At 40.7% G+C, this 20,935-nt stretch overlaps 1 protein-coding gene across 2 annotated transcripts in view; it reads right to left on the reverse strand.

Moving 5' to 3' along the window:
* ube3c (ubiquitin protein ligase E3C) overlaps positions 1-20,935 on the reverse strand; it is a 177,560-nt gene that overhangs the window by 36,360 nt on the left and 120,265 nt on the right. For both annotated transcript variants that reach the window (XM_063044419.1, XM_063044420.1), the window contains 2 exons: positions 15,945-16,192; positions 2,949-3,161 (listed from right to left, as the gene is read on the reverse strand). In XM_063044419.1, coding sequence (XP_062900489.1) covers positions 2,949-3,161; positions 15,945-16,192 — 461 coding nt within the window. The remainder of the gene's footprint in view (positions 1-2,948; positions 3,162-15,944; positions 16,193-20,935) is intronic.

Raw genomic sequence — 20,935 nt, forward strand, 5'->3', positions numbered from 1 at the left:
TCATGGAAGGGAGAGAGTTCAGGGTCTTCACAGACCACAAGCCCCTCACTTCCGCATTTGCCAAAGTGTCGGACCCGTGGTCAGGCCGCCAACAACGCCATCTGTCATACATCTCAGAGTTTACCACCACAATCAAGCACATCTCTGGGAAGAACAACGTAGTGGCAGACGCACTGTCACAAACCTCCGCCCAATCACCTGTCTCCGGGGGTGGGTTATGCGGCGTTAGCTAAGGTGCAAAGGCTGGATGGAGAGATACCGGCATAGCGAACCGCAGTCTCAGAACTCTGCCTCGAAGACATACCCATTGGGCCCGAAGGTAAGAAGCTCCTTTGCGATGTGTCCACCGGGCAACCTCAGCCCACTGTTCCGACCGCTTGGAGGCGCCGCGTTTTTGACACCTTGCACGGTTTAGCCCACCCTTCCATTCGGGCGACCATCCGGCTGATCGCAGACAGGTTTGTGTGGCACAGCCTACGCAAGGAGGTCGGGCACTGGGCCAGGACATGCACGCACTGTCAAACCTCCAAAATCCAGAGGCACGTGAGGGCCCCACTGCAACCCTTCCAGCCCACACATAGGAGGTTTGAACACGTCCACGTGGACATCGTCGGCCCACTGCCGGTTTTGAAAGGAGCGAGATACCTATTCACCATGGTGGACAGGTTCACGAGGTGGCCGGAAGCTGTCCCACTCGCCGACACGGCCACAGAGACATGCGCCAGAGCCCTGATTACCACCCGGGTGACACGGTTCGGACTCCCAGCCCACGTCACTTCAGACAGGGGTGCGCAGTTCACATCGGCTTTGTGGTCTGCGCTGGCACAACTCCTCGGAACCCAGCTCCACCGAATGACTGCTTACCACCCACAGTCTAACAGCCTGGTGGAACATTTCCACAGGGACTTGAAGTCGGCCCTGACGGCACGCCCTCCGAGGGCCAGACTGGGTGGACGAACTCCCCTGGGTGCTGCTTGGTATCCTCACAGCACCAAGGAGGTCCTGGCCGCATCACTGGCCAAACTGGTTTACCGTGCCCTGCTCACAGTTCCCCGTGAGTTTGTGCCAGCACCCCGTGGCCCGGAGGACACACCTGCTGGGGTCCTAACTAAACTTCGGGAGCAGCTTGGAACACTTGCTCCAGTCCCAACGTCCCACCATGGAACAACACCCTCTTTTGTGCCCAAGAACCTACAACAGAGCAAGTATGTTTTCGTTCGCCGAGGCGCACACAGACCACCCTTGCAGCGACCATACGAGGGACCCTACAAGGTGGTGCCCCATAATGGAGCGGCCTGCGTTCTCGACATCGGTGGTCAGGACGAGACTTTTACCGTTGACCGTCTCAACCAGGCGCATCCGGACCTTGAACGCCCGGTTGCGGTACCACCCCCACGATGTCAAGGCTGGCCACCTAAAAGAACTGAGAGTGTGCAGGCTGCAGACTCTGCACCTCCTATCGCTGGTTCTTTGGAGGGGGGCGGGGTCATGTGGTGGCTCACCCACACAGCAAGCGAACTGGTTCCAGCAGTCGCCAGCGGCAACCGAGAGGACACTAAGTGCGGGGCAGACCTCGGCACGGAAGCCGACGTCGCTTCTGCCCCGCAAAGACCGGAGGTTGCCAAGAGCAGGTACTTAAGCGCGCGCTGATTCAAACAGTAAACGGTTCAACCCGACCCTGCTCCAGTCCGTGTGTTGTTTTACTCATAGCGTATGTGCGACTACAAGACAACCACATAATAACCTTTACACCTTATCTCTTTACCTACATTGCATTTTAAATGTTTTTGTACTACCTCAATGCACTTGTGTATGGAACTATAAATTCCTCGGTGTTATTCTTTCGGAGGATCTGTCATGGACCCAACATGAAAATGCCATTACAAATAAAGCATGGCAGCACCTCTACTTCTTTAAAAATCTTCAAAAATTCAGCAGGTCATCTAAAACTTTAACAAACTTCTTTAAATTTGTACTGGAGAGTATATTGACTGGTTACATTATGTCCTGTTATGGAAATGCCCTTGAACAGAAATTACTACAAAACATAGTGGATACGGTTCAGTCCATCAGGGTAAAGCTCTTCCCACCGTTCAGCACCGTCTGCACAAAGCGTTATCACAGGAAAGTAGCATCCATGATCAAGGACCTCCACCACCCAGGACATGCTCTCCTAATGCTGTTGCCATCAAGATGAAGGTATAGGAGCCTCAGGACACAAAGTACCAGGTCTACAAGTTATTACCCTTCAACCATCAGGCTCTTGAACCAGAGAGGATAACTTCACTCACCCCATCACTGAACTATTTATTCCCACAACCCATGAAGTCACTTTTAAGAACCCTTCATCTCATGTTCGCAATATTTATTGCTGATATATTTATTATTTTCTTTTTATTTTATTTTGTATTTGCAGTTTGTTGTCTTTTGCACATTGACTGAATGTCTGTCTTTCAATGATTCTATTGGTTCTTGGATTCATTGTGTATGCCCGCAAGAAAACGAATCTCAGGGCTATATACGGTTACATACATATACATTAGCAACAAATTTACTTTGAACTTTGATCAGTCCAGATCATTAAAAAAAGCTTTTTACTATGACAATAATAAATCAATTACCAATTATGAGGGACATAAATAGGAGAGAGAGTTTGTAATATCAAACACCAACTGAGGTCAAACAACATGGTTTGGGCTCAAATTATCAGCTATTATGACTGGAAAATTACAGTGATAAAAATTACAAATACAGTTGATAATAGTTAATAATTATGTACACAGTTACAGCTGACCACAAACGTAACCCGTTACATACACACATACTAATCTTCAGGAAAAAAAGTCATCTGCCAACGCAGTATACAAAGATCAGTGCTATGAAGTCACTCTTTTCAAACTATTCTGCCATCAGTTTTTGAATGGTAATTCATAAAATTGAGGACCTACCTGTGCTTCCCCCAGTTCATTGTTTACCACAGTGAAATTGAGACCAAGCTCTTCAACGTCACCGTCATAACTCTTCAGGAAGAGCAGATTTCTGTACATTTCAGGATCCAGTGAGGCAAGGTGATGGATGTCAACATCAGCACTAGTGCCCAAGAGTTTGGACAGAAAGAAACTAGCAAAAGGAAGCTCTACCAACATGTTTTCATATAGGGCCTGTAATGAATAAAACAAAGGTATTAACAATCAGCATTGTTGTAATAAAGAGTACTACAAGTAAAAGGGAGTTGGGTTTGCAATAGGAGTCATTTGGACATGAGTTCATGACTGAATTGTTAACTCTTTCTCTTTTCACACATGCACTTGATTAGCTAAGCATTTCCATCATTCACTCCTTTTATTTGGAGTCGCTTAATCTTGGTGAGGAAATGAGGGTGCTGCCACTTTGACCCTAACTGGATTTTAGAAATTAGCTGGATAACTAAACAAGAATTTCCATGTTCTTAGTCTAGGATGCAGATTAAGAAATCCATCTTTCTACCCACCATTTTAAAATTGGACTTTTGACATGAGGACTTTATCTAAGTCAGTAATGATTTGCAGCTCCTAAGATTAACCATAAAATAACTACTACGTCGACTCAGGCCTAGGGGGCCGGCATCGAACACGATGACGGACTCTCCACTTCTCCCTCATCAGTGTGTTCAGTTCATCTACATTAGCTGCGTCGCTGTCTTCTAGGAGCGTGTTGACCATAGTCTTGGGAGGGCGCCCAGGGTTCATCCTCCCATGCTTGGGCTCCCATATGATGACTAGGCTGGCAGGTAGCTCGGGGTGGCATAGACAGTGCCCGGCTAGTTGCAGTCTTCTCACCTCCATTTTAGTGGTGAGCATTGGTAGATCTTCATAGAGCTCGACATTAAAATAAAGCATAAAATAAACAGCTGGTTAAGATTCAGAAAAGGGGCAGAACAGAGACAAATCCGACAGCTGCCACACTGCTTGCAAGCCTGTGTCACTTCTCCATGAGCTATTAAGCTGCATTACAGTATCTGCATTATTTTGAAACCCTATTCTGATAATATGTATCAACAGTCAAAATTTTATAGTTTTGACATACATGAAGTAGGATAGAGGAAAACTTGCAATTCGTTTGAAATGAAAGAGAATGTTGAAAGAGAATGGAACAACATTCACTGGAATTACAGCCCAAGTATACCAGCTCAATAATTTAAAACAATATAAAGAGGTAATTTTAAAATTTGAACTGAAACAAGCTTGAAAAGATACCTCATTCTTAAATTAGAAAGGAATGGGTTTTCTAGGACAAATACCCATGGCTGAAAAAATTCAGATATCAACTATGATGTGCATATGTATTGTATCATGGACAACTTTCTCAGAAGATGTAATAAAGTCAAATGCATTTGAAGTAAAGGAACAGAGACCACGAAATGATATGATTGAGAGACCAAGAACAGATGTATGCACAACTTTAGCCTCTGGCTGAAGACAAACTCACATGTAGTACACTTTTGAACAGCATTTGAATATAACTTAAGATGCATTTTACATTATCCATATAATGAAAACTTACAATATTTCAGTTTCAAATGTGAATTGTAATATGCATGTGCTTTTATGGATATGTAAATTTTGATCAACTCCTTGTAATATTACACATAAGCCACAATGACAATATTAAGAGGAAAACAATGAGAGTTCACTCCCAGGATCTGTACTTTATAAGAATATTCACTAACCAAATCAGTGCCAAAATAATTGAATGGAGGAGGATTAATTATGCAGGAAACTACAGTATTTAATATAAGTAAGTGCTGTGCAATTAATGAAAATGGCAGCACCATCTGGAAACATGTGAATGATATCAAGAGCTGCCAAATAAACTTGGAAGTTATAGCATTAAGGATCAATAGAGAAACTCAATGCTGGCTCTTCTTTGACCATCAATTGGAACTATACTTGGAACTATGCACAAACACTGACCTTCATGTCATTAAACTTCAAAGGAAATTTACATGAGTCTAATAGTGTACATGATTTAGAATACATACAAAGTTTTATTAATGAAGCACAAATTTAAGAGTTTCACACAGACATAAACTAACAGTAAATGTGAATGAACTATTGCTAAATTTGTTTGCATTGCAAAACTTCACTGGAATTTTAAACTTTTTTGGGGATGTGGCAACACTGCTAAGGCCAACATTTATTGCCCACTCCTAATTCCCTTGCATTGCATACATTTTAGAGAGGGCATTTAAGGAAAAAAAATGAGCTAGATTCACGTATTAGTCAGACAGGATAAGATTTCCAAACACTAGACTCAGTGGCCACTTTATTGGGTACACCGGCTCATATGGCAAATATCTTACCAGCCAATCATGTGGCAGCAACTCAATGCATAAAAACATGCAGACAGTCAAGAGGTTCAGCTGTAATTCAGACCACACATCAGCATGAGGAAAGCTATCTATGTGATTTTGACTGTGAAATGATTGTTGGTGCTAGAAGGCATAGTTTGAGTATCTCAGAAACTGCTGATCTCCTAGGATTTTCACACACAACAGTCTTTAGAGTTTTCAGAGAATGGTGTGACAAACAAACAAAAACATCCAGTGAGTGGCAGTTCTGTGAGAAAAAACACCCTGTTAATGAGAGAAGTCAGAGGAAAATAGCCAAGCTGGTTCAAACTGAAAGGACACAGTAACTCAAATAATCACGCATTACAACAGCGATTTGCAGAAGAGCATCTCTGAACACATGACACACAGAACCTTGAAGTGGAAGGATAACTGTAGCATAAGTCAACATCGAGTTCACTCCTGTACCTAATAAAGTGCCCAGAGTGTTGTCAACCAGAGTCATTCCAGCAGCTTCTTGTGGCTGCCATTATTTAATGCATTGCCCTTTCATTAAATTCTTCAACTGTCATAATGAGATTTTGACTCTAATCGCTGGAATGTTAAATTATTGGATTATTGATCTGGTAAATTAAGCACAACTCCATCACCATATTCTTAAACAGAATGGAAATACAGTTGGTCTCAATTATTCTTCAGGTTCACCTTAAAAGTAACCACATGATCAGTCCACTGTTTAAATCAAACATGCAAAGCAATGTTAATTTCACACTATACTTTTATAGCTGCAGACTGTACACTTTCAAAAGGTATAATTTTCTTTTTACAAACATAAGCTCTAATTTACTGAGTGTTCAAATGGGGTTTCACTAATTCAATATTGTTAATAATCTAATACATGCAAATTTGTGCTCACTTTGCCTTTTAAAATAAACCATAAATAAAAACTGTCCTTTGTGTTTTCCTTATGAATTTCATACCTTAGGCAACATTTAAAGAAATGCCAGTCCACAATCTGAATGTTCTCAAGTATATCAGCTTAGTTCAGGTAGTACCAATCTAACAATTAATAAGGAATGGTGCAAGTTCGAGATCTGCCAGGAGTAGATCTTGTAATATGTGTGTGTGTGTGTGTGTGTGTGTATATACACACACACAAATCTGACTTAATACATTTCTCAAGCCCATTTTGATCGGTTAATTTTATTCTAAGTGCATAGTTTAGTGATGTCATTGCAGCACAAGATTACCAGTTAGAGCTGCATGATCTATACAAGCTGTTTCTCATCAATGCACTCAGCAACTATAGTGCTGAGACAATCAGCTTTAAAAAAATTCTTCTGTTGCATGCTTATAAAGAGATGTATTTTAAATACAGCAGGAAGTTGTGGTGTTTGCTGGAAATAAAACAGTTTACATAAATTTTTTGCACTCATGCAGCCAGGAAGTGTTTCCATATACTGTCTCAGACGCTACTACTGGGTGATCATATCGATTGAGTCACTGAAGCTCAGGCTACCTAACAGAAGGCAGATTTCCCAGTCAGAAGTGTTCCAAATACCTGCCCAAATTTCTTTCTTTCAGAATTGGAACTTAATTTTCAAATCATTATCGCATTGTTGAATTGCTGAATTCAGAAACAGAATTAGGTTTAAAATCACTGCCTATGTCGTGAAATTTCCTCCAGAACAAAAATATTACACAAAAGGTTTTGAAATGTTTTCCTTATTCATTGTTGTGACTACCTCTCTTGAATATAGCAGCAGCAACATTAAAAAACTGAGGCTCATAAGCTATAGTTTTCTTTTTGAAGAATTATCATTAACACTGTGAAAATTGTTGTTCTGCAGCAGCAAAGTTTACAACAAAAAAAACTGTGTTACAATAAGAAATAAAACAAATAGTGCAAAAAAAGGAATAGTGAGGTACCGTTCATAGGTCATTCAGAAATCTGATGGTGGTGGAGAAACTGTTCCGTAAAACACTGAGTGTGCTTCTTCAGGCTCCGACACCCCCTCCCTCATTGAAGTAATAATAGCATGATGTTGGATGCCACTTTCCTGAGGCACCGCCTTTTGAAGATGGCCACAATCGAAGGAGTTTCTCTCAAACAGTAATTTCTATGAACAAAACTCTTAGCACCCCCCAAATAGGCTAAAACTGCATACTTGAGAAATAAGACTAGGATTCCATAATAAATAAGATATATTGCTGTTCTGGGAGAAGATTAAATGAGTTCCAAATTTGTAAGAAATTTATAAATTATGTCTTCAGTAAAAGGTCCTTGATATATTGCTTGCACCCACTCATTTCCATATTTAGCCTTTCATAGTTTGGACACTTGATTTCCATTATGAGTTCTTACATCAATACATGTAAATGCTTTTAACCTTGATAGCTACAAAATTTTATATTTTTAAGAAACAAATCAATAATATAAATTGTAATTTAGTGCCAATCCATTGTGAAAACTATGTTACATCATACGATAATCCCTATATTGGCTATGTGGGGTTTCTGTTTATACCCACTTTATGACAGATAAGAGAAGCTTGGAAACTTCTCTTCTGAGCTTTGTAAACTCTTGCCTTCATTTAGGATAATTGCTGGTTTAAGCACATAAACAAAGGAGTGCATGCTACCTTGCAATAGATACTATCATTTAGATAAAATGTAACACTTCTTTCAAGTTTCTTTTAAGACATTTCTAATGAAGTAACTAGCCCTGGGGGATTGGTACTGCTGACATATTTGCAATTTCTCTCAAAAGCATATTTTCATTTTTTAGGATGGATTTCAAAGTAAATCAAGGGATCGCCATGGTGTTGAATATTGAATTCCAGTTTTAAAAAACATGCATTTTCAGCAGATGCTTTCCACTTCATTACAGTACTGAGGATCTATAAGGCATTGGTCACACCACATTTGGAGTAGTTTTGGGCTCCAAATCTAAGAAAGGACGTGCTAGCATCAGAGATGATGTCTACAGATTTGAGAATGCTCCTGGGAATGAAAAAGTTAACGTACAGTATTAGGAGCATTTGATGCCCCTGGGCCTGTTCAGAAGAATGAGGGGGGATCTCATTGAAACCTTTTTATGACAAAGCCTCAAAAAGACATCCTGGATAAGAACATTTCCCGTATTGGTAGGGTCAAGGCATGGAGAAACACACCAAAAGCACATCCTTGATGAATAACATTAAACTAAAACTAAAAAGATCAGAAATGGGCAAGTTGCAAGCAGCGTGCTCATTATCACTCTGCCATTAAAGATGGAACCAGAACCAGATGGAGGGAGACGATGCATGTCGATGAACTGTCAAGGTAGTGGATAGAAAGAACCAGGAGAGGGAGGGAAGTAAAGATGGGCAACGGGGAGCTGGAGGATGGTACGGTAAGAGCTGTGCTACTTGCATACCTACATGTTAAAAAAAATATTAAAGCAAGTGTAATTGAAAAAGTTCCCCTTGTCCTTACCTTCCATCATATTAGCTCCAATTTCAGGAGATCATTCACAGCAATTTCTGCCACCATCAACACATATCAAAGTTGACCCTTCGTCACGAAGGGTCTCAACCTGAAACGTCGACTGTACCTCTTCCTAGAGGTGCTGCCTGGCCTACTGCGTTCACCAGCAACTTTGATGTGTGTTGCTTGAATTTCCAGCATCTGCAGAATTCCTGTTGTCTGCCACCATCAAACTGCTTTCAACATTATAACGGGATCTTTCCTTTGGCAAATTCTTGTTTTAATGCTGTAATCTTCCTTAACACCCATTCCCTTTCTCACAACATCTTCCAATATATCTGCATCCGATACGGCACTTCCCCTTTTATCCCTCCTCTCATTCTCTAGGATTCCAGTCCTTCAAGGTGACACCGAATTCATGTGTACTTCTTCCAATTAAGTGTACTGTACTGAAGTTCATAATATTTTCTCCTTTACAATGGAAAATGTAAATGTAGGTTTGGGGAGCCTGCTTTACAGGCCACAAGGTGAGCCCCAAGCTTTCAATGCCTGTCACTATAATTCTCCACCCAATTCACAACTCAGGTAATCAGTTTATAACATAAATAGTTAGTTCTGATAAAAGCTCACCAATTTGTAAAGTTAATTCAGTTTCTTCTTTCTCCATAGATACCAAACTGCAGCTCTTTTCAGCACACTTGTTAGATTTCCAACAATGCTGTTTTGTACCCAAGTTCCAGCACTTTTTTATCCCTTCCCATTTCTATACTCATTCACAACTCTCCATTTAAACCTCTTTGAGACGGTTTAGCAATAATGAATATATTTCTGCCATCCTATCAGCTGAATGTTGATTGTCCATTTCCCTTCTGATACTGCCCGATCTGCTGAGTTCCTATAGCAATTTGTGTTATTTCAACAATCTCTTGTATCTTTATCTGTTCAATTGTCAACACCATGTGTGTCTTTGCTCCCTCTACCCCTCTCCTTTTTCTGCAACTTAAAACTAGCTTTTCTAAGTTCTGGTGAGTATCTGTTAGCCTGAAAATGTTAACTCAAGTTTCAATCTCTACAGATGCTGCCTGACCAGTGGAACATCTCCAATATATTTTTGGGTCAGATGTTATTAACATCTGTAATTTTTGGTTTTTTGAAAGTCCTTGACCAGCCATAAAATGCAATGTTTTCTGATGTTCTAAATCATAAAAGGTACATTAAAAAGCCCTTTCCTTTGTAACTATATGATTTTGATATCTGCTAAAGTCTACAGGTTACATGAAAAAATAAGACGGCAACATTTTTGAAACAAGCTTACTAAGCATTACGAATCTAAGCTACGTGTAAAGTGAATTGTATCTTTAAAAAAAATCAACCAAATTGACCTTTAGGTCTCTGTAACTGTGAAACAGATCAAAATGCCATTACCACATATTTTGACTGCTTATTTATGCTCTGTCTAGCAGCCTGATTTAAAGCCAACAAAATGCAATCACCACACAAACAGAATCAAGAATCATCTCTTAATGGAAAGTTTAATTGACAAGTGGCCAGCAACATGAGGTAATCCCTTCTGTTAGGATGGCTATAAAGACCTTAGTGCACTGAATCACACTAAATAAGCACTGCACATGCATTTAAGTAAATTTGAATTAATTATGCCCCAATAAATATAGGTAGTAATCAATCAATAATCTCCTAAAAGGCAATTTTTGCTCAGACATGAAATGTACAGTATTTACAATCATCTTGTTTTCAATTACAATCAAAATATAATTAACTTCATCATTGACAGTACCCATCTTAAGCAAATACTTGAAACAATTCATTTCTAACTCACTAAACTCAGTCTGCAACACTTTTACCAAAACATCTCATAAACAGCTTTATTGGCATCAAGATGTGTTGGAATATTCCATTTGCTATCTTCAAATATGGCAGCTCGGCATTCTGGATCCTGTCATCTGCAAGTCCGAAGTTTGAAGCTAGAGTTCGAAATCCTCATCCATCGTCATCCGCGAGTCCGGGGGTCAACATCGATGATCAAAACCCAAATGTCAATCGGAGTCCAGAAGTTGAGGCATTTTGGCCAGAACCCCCGAGTCTGCTTCCTTGAGACAACACTCCTTGTAAATGTGCTCAATGGTGGGGAGGGCTTTGCCTATGATGGACTGGGCTGTAGATCTACTCTTTGTAGATTTTTCCATTCCTGAGCATTGGTGTTTCCATACCAGGCCATGATGCACTATGCATCTATAGAAGTTTGTCAAAGTTTAACAAAATGACATGCCAAAACTTCTCAGAGGGGAAGTGTTGTGCCTTGTTTGTAATAGCACTAGCATACTAGCCCCAGGACAGACCTCTGTTATGGTATCACCAATTTGAAGTCACCGATCCTCTCCACTTTCAATTCCCTAAAATGAGGACTGGCTCATTGACCTCAAGCTTCTACCAGCTGTAGTCAATAATCATCTCTTTAGATTAGATTATGAGAACACTCACTCCTCTTTTATTGTCATTTAGAAATGCATACATGCATTAAGAAATGATACAATGCTTCTCCGGAGTGATATCACAGAAAACAAGACAGACCAAAGACTAACACTGACAGAACCACATAATTATAACATATAGTTACAGCAGTGCAAAGCAATACCATAATTTGATAAACAACAGACCACAGGCACAGTAAAATAAAGTCTCAAAGTCCCGAGTCGATCGACTCTCAAGTCCCCGATAGCAGGTGGCAAAAGGGAGAAACTCCCTGCCATAAACCTCCAGGCACCGTCAACTTGCCGATACCTTAGAAGCAGCCGACCCCAAGTCCTTCCGTCCGAAAACTCCAAGCTTCCGACCAGCCTCTCCGATTCAGCCTCCGGAGCGCCATCCTCTGCCGAGCGCCTTCGACCTCTCCCCGGCCGCTGAAACACGCAAAGCCGAGGATTTCGGGGCCTTCAGCTCCGGAGATTCCGGTTACCACACAGTAGCAGCAGCAGCAAAGCAGTCATTTCAGAAGTTTTCCAAATGTTCCGCTGTGCTGTCACGTCCGTCTCCATCAAATCAGAATTGTGCACGGTCCCCTACTTGACAGATAACAGGTATTCATCACCGAAGTGGCCGCATGCGCTGTCGTCGCGCCGCCATCTTCTCACCCCTCCCGGGGCGATTAGTTTTGCTGACATTGAGGTAATAGGTTGTTGTTGTAGTACCATTCAACCAGATTTTCAATCTCCCTCCTACAAGCCGATTTATCACCTTCTTTGATTTAGCCAACAACAGAATTGAATCTGGATCACTGGTGCTGTAATCACTTCACTATCATGTCACCCCAAAAGATTCACAAAACTGCAAGAATGATTATAATATAATTTGATGATCTTTAATTTAAAAACAAATCAAATTTAAACAAAATTAAACTTTTTAAATCTACTTAGCTACCTTCATTTCATCTTATCTACCTTCATTTTTGTCTCTTCCTTGTTTCATTACATTCTATAATAATTTTGTCATTAGCCATTTGTGCTTTTGATGAAAGGTCATCAACTCAAAATGCTAACACCATCTCCACAAATGCAACCAAGTTGCTACATACTTCTTGCATTTTCTGTAAAATATTATGTAAAATATTCAAGTGATCTGCAAAGTAATACTGGTATTAAAAAACAGCATGCTTGAAAAATGCAAACATAAAAATTTACTCCACCAAAAATATGGAGGTTGTTTTTTTAAATTTCTAATAGCATGATGACATCTTATGTAGTATTTCATTTATATTTGCAAACATTCATTGATTTAATAACTAGTTATTTGAGGAAAACACTGCCATTTTATACTAAATTGCTATTTTCAATGCTACAAATGTTTTTATCCTCCCTTCCTGCAATTCTGTTGTGGTATAGAAATGCCCGCATTCCTGTTATTTATGATCCCTGATCATTAAGTTTAGGGTGCAACCATATTTATCCTGCACCCAATATCCATTTACTTTCAATATGGATCCTTCCTGTGATCAGTGAGTAAATCCTAAAGACAGGAAGAACAGAGGCACATTAAAATAGCGTTCATTAAGATTCTTTAGATTAAAGCTTTAATGGATTAGTTTTTAGCAGAGTTCTAAAAGCAAAAATTTGCACCTATGATACGTTTCCTCGGAAGAAATAAACACTAGAATGAAGATAAGGAACTCATTCTATGTCGACCTTAAGACAGTTACCAGTCAAATCTAATCGTTGATGCCAGAAAGCTTTTCCCTTATGACATAGGAAGCAATTCAGCTTTGTCAGCTCTGAGCTTTCATTCTTCCACCTATCCTTTCATCTAAAAAAACCATTTCTCCACTCCCCTGATGTTCCCAGAACCACCTACAATAAGGGTAATTTACAATAGTCAATTAAGCACAGTAGCAAAGCAGTTAGCAGAACACTAATACACATTCAACAAACTAGGTTCAATTCCACTGCTGCCTCCAAGGAGTTTGGACACTCTCCCCGGGACTGCTGTATGGGGTTCCTCCAGCTGCTCTGGTTTCCTCCCATATTCCAAAAATGTACAGGTTAATAGGTGACATGATATATTTGGCAGTGTGGGAATGTTTGTCTGGTAGGATTTATACCATGCTGCATCTCTAAATTAAAAACAAATAAAGCCAATAGCCAGTATGTCCTTTGTCAATGAAGCAAGCAATTGAGAAATCCAAACAGTCAGAGAGAACATGTCAAACTACACAGATAGCATTAGATGTCAGACATGAATTCAGTTGCTGGAGCTTTGATGCAGTTGCATAGTACACTCATGACTGTGTGGCCAGATTCTGCTCCAAGTCCATCTATAAGTTTGTAAATGAAACTACCGCATCTTAAATAACAATGAGTTATATGAAGGAGATAGAGAGCTTAGTGATAGGCTGTCATGACAATGACCTTTCCACCCATGTCAACAGAAAAGGCTGGTCATTGACTTCAAAAACTTAGACAGTGCACATGCTCCTGTCTACATCAATTGTGTTGAAGATGAGATGTTTGAGAGCTTCAAGTTAAGTTGCAACCACATTGATGTCACACCTAAGAAAGCTCATGAATACCTCTACTGCCTGAGGAAGCTAAAGAAATTTGGCATGTCCCTGTCAACTTTACTAATTTTTATCAATGCACCATAGAAAGCATATATCTGGATGCATAAAAAGTTGGTATGGCAACTGCTCTGCATATAGCCGCAAGAAAGTGCAGAGAGTTGTGGACACAGCTCAGCACATCACAGGAACCAGCTTCCCCTGTATGGACTCTGTCTAAACCTCTGTCTCAGTAAAGCAGCCAACTTAATCAACTTGTTCAAACAACCCACCCACATCAGACATTCTCTCTTCTCCCTTCTCCCATCAGCACAAGATACAAAAACCTGAAAACATGTCTTACCAGGGTCATGGACATCTTCTATCCCACTACTATCAGACTCTTGAACTTATCTTATTGCAAGATAAGATGTACTTTTGGCCTTACACTGTATACCTTGCAATGATCTCTGCACTTTACCTGCATTGCAGGTAATTGTATCGGTCTCTGCCATCCCTTTGAACTCATCAGCAGTGTGCAGAGGGGGAGCCTGCTGCATGGGCAACAGCTTGCTCTCCATATCATACTGCCCTGGCTTGAGTAGACAGCTATTAGGACGAAACATCCACGGTCTATCCAAACAACTGAAGGCCTACCTATCTGCACTTCTCATAAAACTGGGGAACCACTTCATTGAACACCTCTGCTCCATCTGCCAAAAGCAGAACTTCCCGATGGACAAACATTTTAATCCTGATTCCCATTCCCGTTCTGACATGTGCCACGATAAGACCACCCTCGGGGTGCAGGAGCAACACCTTATATTCCGTCTGGGTACCCTCCAACCTGAAGGCATGAACATCAATTTCTCCTTCCAGTTAAAAAAAATTTCCCTCCCCCTCTGCCTATCTTTTATTCCCCACTCTGGCCTCTTACCTCTTCTCACCTGCCTATCACCTCCCCTTGGGTCCCCCTTCCCTTTTTTCTATGGTCCACTCTCCTCTCCTATCAGATACCTTCCTCTCCAGCCCTTTACCCTTCCCTACATATCTGGCTTTACCTATCACCTTCTATCCCCCTTCCCCTCCCTCCACCTTTTTATTCTGGCGTCTTTCCCCCTTCCTTTCCAGTTCTGAAGAACAGTCTCAGCCTTTCTCCAGCATTTTGTGTGTGTTGCACTGCACTCTTTTTTCAGCTTTTTAGACTATTCTGCATTGTTATTGCAGAATAAGTCAATGCAGCGTGTAATCATTTGATCTGTATAAACAATATGCAAAGCACACTTTTCACTGTATCTTGATACACAAGACAATAATAAACCAATACTTTCTGAAGTGCCATTGGGCAACTGGCTCCCTCCCCAAATAACAAACCCAGGTTTAACAGATGACAAACAAGTCAATCTGAGTAATACCAAAGATAAGCATCTGTCACAACTGCATTACCTAATTAACACAGTTGATTTGAGGACCTGTTCGTTTGCATTTGGTTTATTAATGGGTTGAGTCAATCAGGATAGTGACAGATAAATAGCATTTGCCAGTCTGTTAAAATTAGGTGGTTGTGCTCATGCAGAAAGGGGGAGAAAAAGCCAGCTAACGGTAAATTCCTCACATGCACAGAGGCACTAAATCTTGATTGGGAAAACCTGTTGCTGCTGCTCATTGCTAATTCTAAGGGAGCACATTATCTACTGCTTGATGGCCAACAAATTGCAAGAAAATTATAAAACCATAATATGTAGGAGCAGAAAAAGGCTATTCAGTTCAACTAATCTGCCAGCTTGTACCAATCAAGAACCTATCAATCTCAATATTATATTTTGATCATTAGAACATCTATCATTTCTTTATGAACTGACAAAACCATTCTTCCTTGATGCTTTGAATATCTTCAGACTTTGAAAAAAAATTAGATCTTGCTACTTATATTGGTACTTTCTAAAATAATCCCATCAATTGCATGGACTCCAAATGTAATACATGACAAACTTTTTCTTTAAATTTAGTTTGAAGGAAAAGGTGGTCTCATTACCTTCATCCAGCTGCTTTCCCATGAAACACTCTGACGCACACTTGGTACCTTATGAATTAAATTCTTACCTTTCCCAACATTCTTCCAAGGAAATAATAATGTCTGGTATAGTGGTCCCCAACCAGCATTTTCGCTGCAGGATTCGGATAGAGAAGTCCTTCATTCGTTGTTTTGAAAAATCCCTGGTTTGGATTAAAGCCCGTCTTCAGCAGCTCGTTAAGGAACTCTCTGAATATTCCTCCACCATCAATTCCAGCTTCATCTAAACCATGTGCATTTAGTAAATGAACACGTATTCTTTTTCTCAAGTCAGATTCTGGAAAAGAGAACAGAGAATGAACTTTTAACTTTTTTTTTGTTTACAACATAATGCATACTCCTTTGCCGAAGTAGTAAATACACTGAACATTGAACATTACAGCTCAGTACAAGCCCTTTGGCCCACAATGTTGTGCCAACCTTTTAACCTACACTAAGATCAATCTGGCCCCTTTCCTCCTACATAACACGGCATTTTTCCGTCATCCATTTGTCTGAGTTTCTTAAATGCCCCGATGTATCTGCCCCTACTCTCACCCCTGATAGAGCACTACACACACATACCACTCTCTGTGAAAAGAACTCTGACATCTGCCCAAAATTTTCCTCCAATCACCTTAAATTTATGTCTTATATTTGCCATTTCAGTCCTGGGAAAAAGGTCTTTGACTATTCACTCCATCTATACCTCTTATCATCTTGTACATCTCTATCAAGTTACCTCTCATCTTTCTTTGCTCCAGAGAAAAGCCCTAGCTTGCTCAACCAATCGTCATAAAACATGCCCTCTAGTCCAGACAGCATCCTGGTAAATCTCCTCTGCACCTGTTATAAAGCTTCCACATCTTTCCGATCAGAACTGAATACAATATTCCATGTGTGGTCTAACCAGGGTTTTATAGAGTTGCAACATTATACAAACATAGAAAACCTACAGCACAATACAGGCCCTTCGGCCCACAAAGTTGTGCTGAACATGTCCCTACCTTAGAAATTACCAGGCTTACCCATAGCCCTCAATTTTTCTAAGGTCATGTACCTACCAGGAATCCCTTAAAAGACCCTATCGTATCCAACTCCACCACCGTTGCCGGCAGCCCATTCCACGCACTCACCACTCTCTGCGTAAAAACTTACCCTGGACATCTCCTCTGTACCCACTCCCCAGCACCTTAAACCTGTGTCCTCATGTGGCAACTATTTCAGCCCTGGGATAAAGCATGTGACTATCCACATGATCAATGCCTCTCATCATCTTATACACCTCTATCAGGTCACCTCTCATCTCCGTCACTCCAAGGAGAAAAGACCGAGTTCACTCAACCTATTCTCATAATGCATGCTCCCCAATCCAGGCAACATCCTTGTAAATCCTTTCTATGGCTTCCACATCCTTCCTGTAGTAAGGCGACCAGAACTGAGCACAGTACTCCAAATGGGGTCTAACCAGGGTCCTATATAGCTGCAACATTACTTCTCGGCTCCTAAATTCAATTCCATGATTAATAAAGGCCAATACACCGTACGCCTTCTTAACCACAGAGTCAACCTGCGCAGCTGCTTTGAGTGTCCTATGGACTCAGACCCCAAGATCCCTCTGATCCTCCACACTGCCAAGAGTCTTACCATTAATACTATATTCTGCCATCATATTTGACCTATCAAAATGAACCACTTCACACTTATCTGGGTTGAACTCCATCTGCCACTTCTCAGCCCAGTTTTGGATCCTATCAATGTCCCGCTGTAACCTCTGACAGCCCTCCACACGACGCACAACACCCCCAACCTTTGTGTCCTCAGCAAACTTATTAACCCAACCCTCCAATTCCTCATCCAGGTCATTTACAAAAATCACAAAGAGTAAGGGTCCCAGAACAGATCCCTGAGGCACACCACTGGTCACCAACCTCCATGCAGAATATGACCCGTCTACAACCACTCTTTGCCTTCTGTGGATCTGCAAAACAATGTCCCCTTGGATCCCATGCCTCCTTACTTTCTCAATAAGCCTTCGATGGGGTACCTTATCAAATGCCTTGCTGAAATCCATATACACTACATCTACTGCTCTTCCTTCATCAATGTGTTTAGTCACATCCTCAAAAAATTCAATCAGGCTCGTAAGGCACGACTTGCCCTTGACAAAGCCATGCTGACTATTCCTAATCATATTATACCTCTCCAAATATTCATAAATCCTGCCTCTCAGGATCTTCTCCATCAACTTACCAATCACTGAAGTAAGACTCACTGGTCTATAATTTCCTGGGCTATCTTTACTCCCTTTCTTGAATAAAGGAACAACATCTGCAACCCTCCAATCCTCCGGAACCTCTCCTGTCCCCCTTGATGATTCAAAGATCATTGCCAGAGGCTCAGCAATCTCCTCCCTCCAGTAGCCTGGGGTACATCTCATCCGATCCCAGCGACTTATCCAACTTGATGCTTTCCAAAAGCTCCAGCACATCCTCTTTCTTAATATCTACATGCTCAAGCTTTTCAGTCTGCTGCAAGTTAGCACTACAATCACCAAGATCCTTTTCCATAGTGAATACTGAAGTGAAGTATTCATTAAGTACCTCTGCTATTTCTTCCAGTTCCATACACACTTTCCCACTGTCACACTTGATAGGTCCTATTCTTTCACGTCTCATCCTCTTGCTCTTCACATACTTATAGAATGTCTTGGGGTCTTCCTTGATCCTGTCCGCCAAGGCTTTCTCATGGCCCCTTCCGGCTCTCCCAATTTCCTTTTGAAGCTCCTTCCTGTTAGCCTTATAATCTTCAAGATCTCTAACATTACCCAGCTCTCTGAACCTTTTGTAAGCTTTTCTTTTCTTGACTAGATTTATTACAGCCTTTGTACACCACAGTTCCTGTACCCTACCATAACTTCCCTGTCTCATTGGAAGGTACCTATGCAAAACTCCAAACAAATATTCCCTGAACATTTGCCACATTTCTTCTGTACTTTTCCCTGAGAACATCTGTTCCCAATTTAAGCTTCTAATTTTCTGCCTGATAGCCTCATAATTCCCCTTATTCCAATTAAATGCTTTTCTAACTTGACTGTTCCTAGCTCTCTCCAATGCTATTATAAAGGAGATAAAATTATGATCATTATCTCCAAAATGCTCTCCCACTGAGAGATCTGACGCCTGACCAGGTTCATTTCCTAATACCAGACCAAGTACAGTCTCTCCTCTTGTAGGCTTATCTACATATTGTGTCAAGAAACCTTCCTGAACACACCAAACAAACTCCACCCTATCTACACCCCTTGCCCTAGGGAGATGCCAATCGATATTTGGGAAATTAAAATCTCCCATCACGACAACTCTTATTATTACTTCTGCAGGATCTATTTCCCTACCTGCTCCTCAATATCCCTGTTACTATTGGGCGGCCTATAAAAAACACCCAGTAAAGTTATTGACCCCTTCCTGTTCCTAACCTCCACCCACAGAGACTCCGTAGAGGATCCTTCCATGACGTCCACCTTTTCTGCAGCCGTGACACTATCTCTGATCAACAGTGCCACACCCCCACCTCTTTTGCCTCCCTCCCTGTCCTTTCTGAAACATCTAAAACCCGGCACTTGAAGTATCCAAGTCTCTGTAATGGCCACCACATCATAGCTCCAAGTACTGATCCACGCTCTAAGCTCATCCACTTTGTTCACAATACTTCACGGATCTTGAACTCAATCCCCCAATTAATTAAGGCCAACACACCATCACCTTCACAACAACCCTAACAACTTGTGTGGCAACTTTGGAGGAATGTATGGGCATGGACACCAAGATCTCTGTTCCTCCAAAATGCCAAGAATCCTGTATTCTGCCTTCAAATATGATCTTACAAAATGAGGCACTTCACACTTTCCATGTTGAACTCCATTTTGCCAATTCTCAGCCAGTTCTGCATCCTGTCAACATCCCTACAACAACCCTCCATGCTTCTATGGGCAAGCCAGTTCTGTATCTACAGTCAAGTTCCCCTGGATCCCATGTCCTGACTTTCTGGTCACTTTAACACAATGATCACATTTACAACAGTAAATACCTGAAATCAGCTGTTACTTATTCAAAACATTTGTGAAAGGCTCTTTCAAAGTATATAATTTGATTTTTGAAAGTTAGCTGGTTTTTAAAAGAAGGGGAATAAAATTTGTCACATAATAATCCTCTTCCCCAGGATAGATGACTAAATTGTCTTTTTTTTGGTAAATTCATCTTGAAACTTGGAGGATGACACCTATCTCCACATTCCTGCAATTGAACATTATAAAACTACAGGTGCTGGAAATCCAAAACAAATACAGAAAATTCTGGGAACACAACAAGTCACACAGCATCTGTAGAGAAAGATATATACATCTTTAGACATATTCACATTCATTGTCAACATGTTTAAAAAAAATCTCTACTGCATACAAATCTGACAGAATTTCCAAATCATTGATCAAAAAATAATCCACATCATTTATCCAGAATTGAATCTTTAAAGGTTAAGAATCTTTTCTTGTTGCTGGTTTTATTCTCTTAAAAATGGTGAATGGAGGTAATTTCATTTTTACTTAAATCACATTCTTTTCCCTACAGATTTCCTTTAGGATTACTTATTTTCCAGCAGTTTCCTTGACATACCATATTAATTTCCATTTAACATACAATCCTTGATTTGCTTCTAAAGTAGAATTTTACTTAAAAAGGTCCCAAAGGCTATGAATATGCCGCTTTCTGAATAAATCCAGGTAATAAAAAAGAAATCATTTGCCACAAATCATAGATCTTGTAACATATATCCACTAATAATTCCACGGTGTATTGTTGGAAAACTTGAATTACTAGCTCTAGCTCTCCAAATATGAGAGCCACAGTTGTAATGACAAGTAGCAAAATGCACTAAACTTAAGTGCTCTATTAACAGTGTGATTATATCATATATCTTGCAAGAGCAGAATCCAGCTTCACCAGAAGCCCCCTGTTATTTTGCTTCGTGGTAGTATTTTCAA

Source organism: Mobula hypostoma, chromosome 3, assembly GCF_963921235.1.
Source record: "Mobula hypostoma chromosome 3, sMobHyp1.1, whole genome shotgun sequence".
Lineage (NCBI taxonomy): Eukaryota > Metazoa > Chordata > Chondrichthyes > Myliobatiformes > Myliobatidae > Mobula > Mobula hypostoma.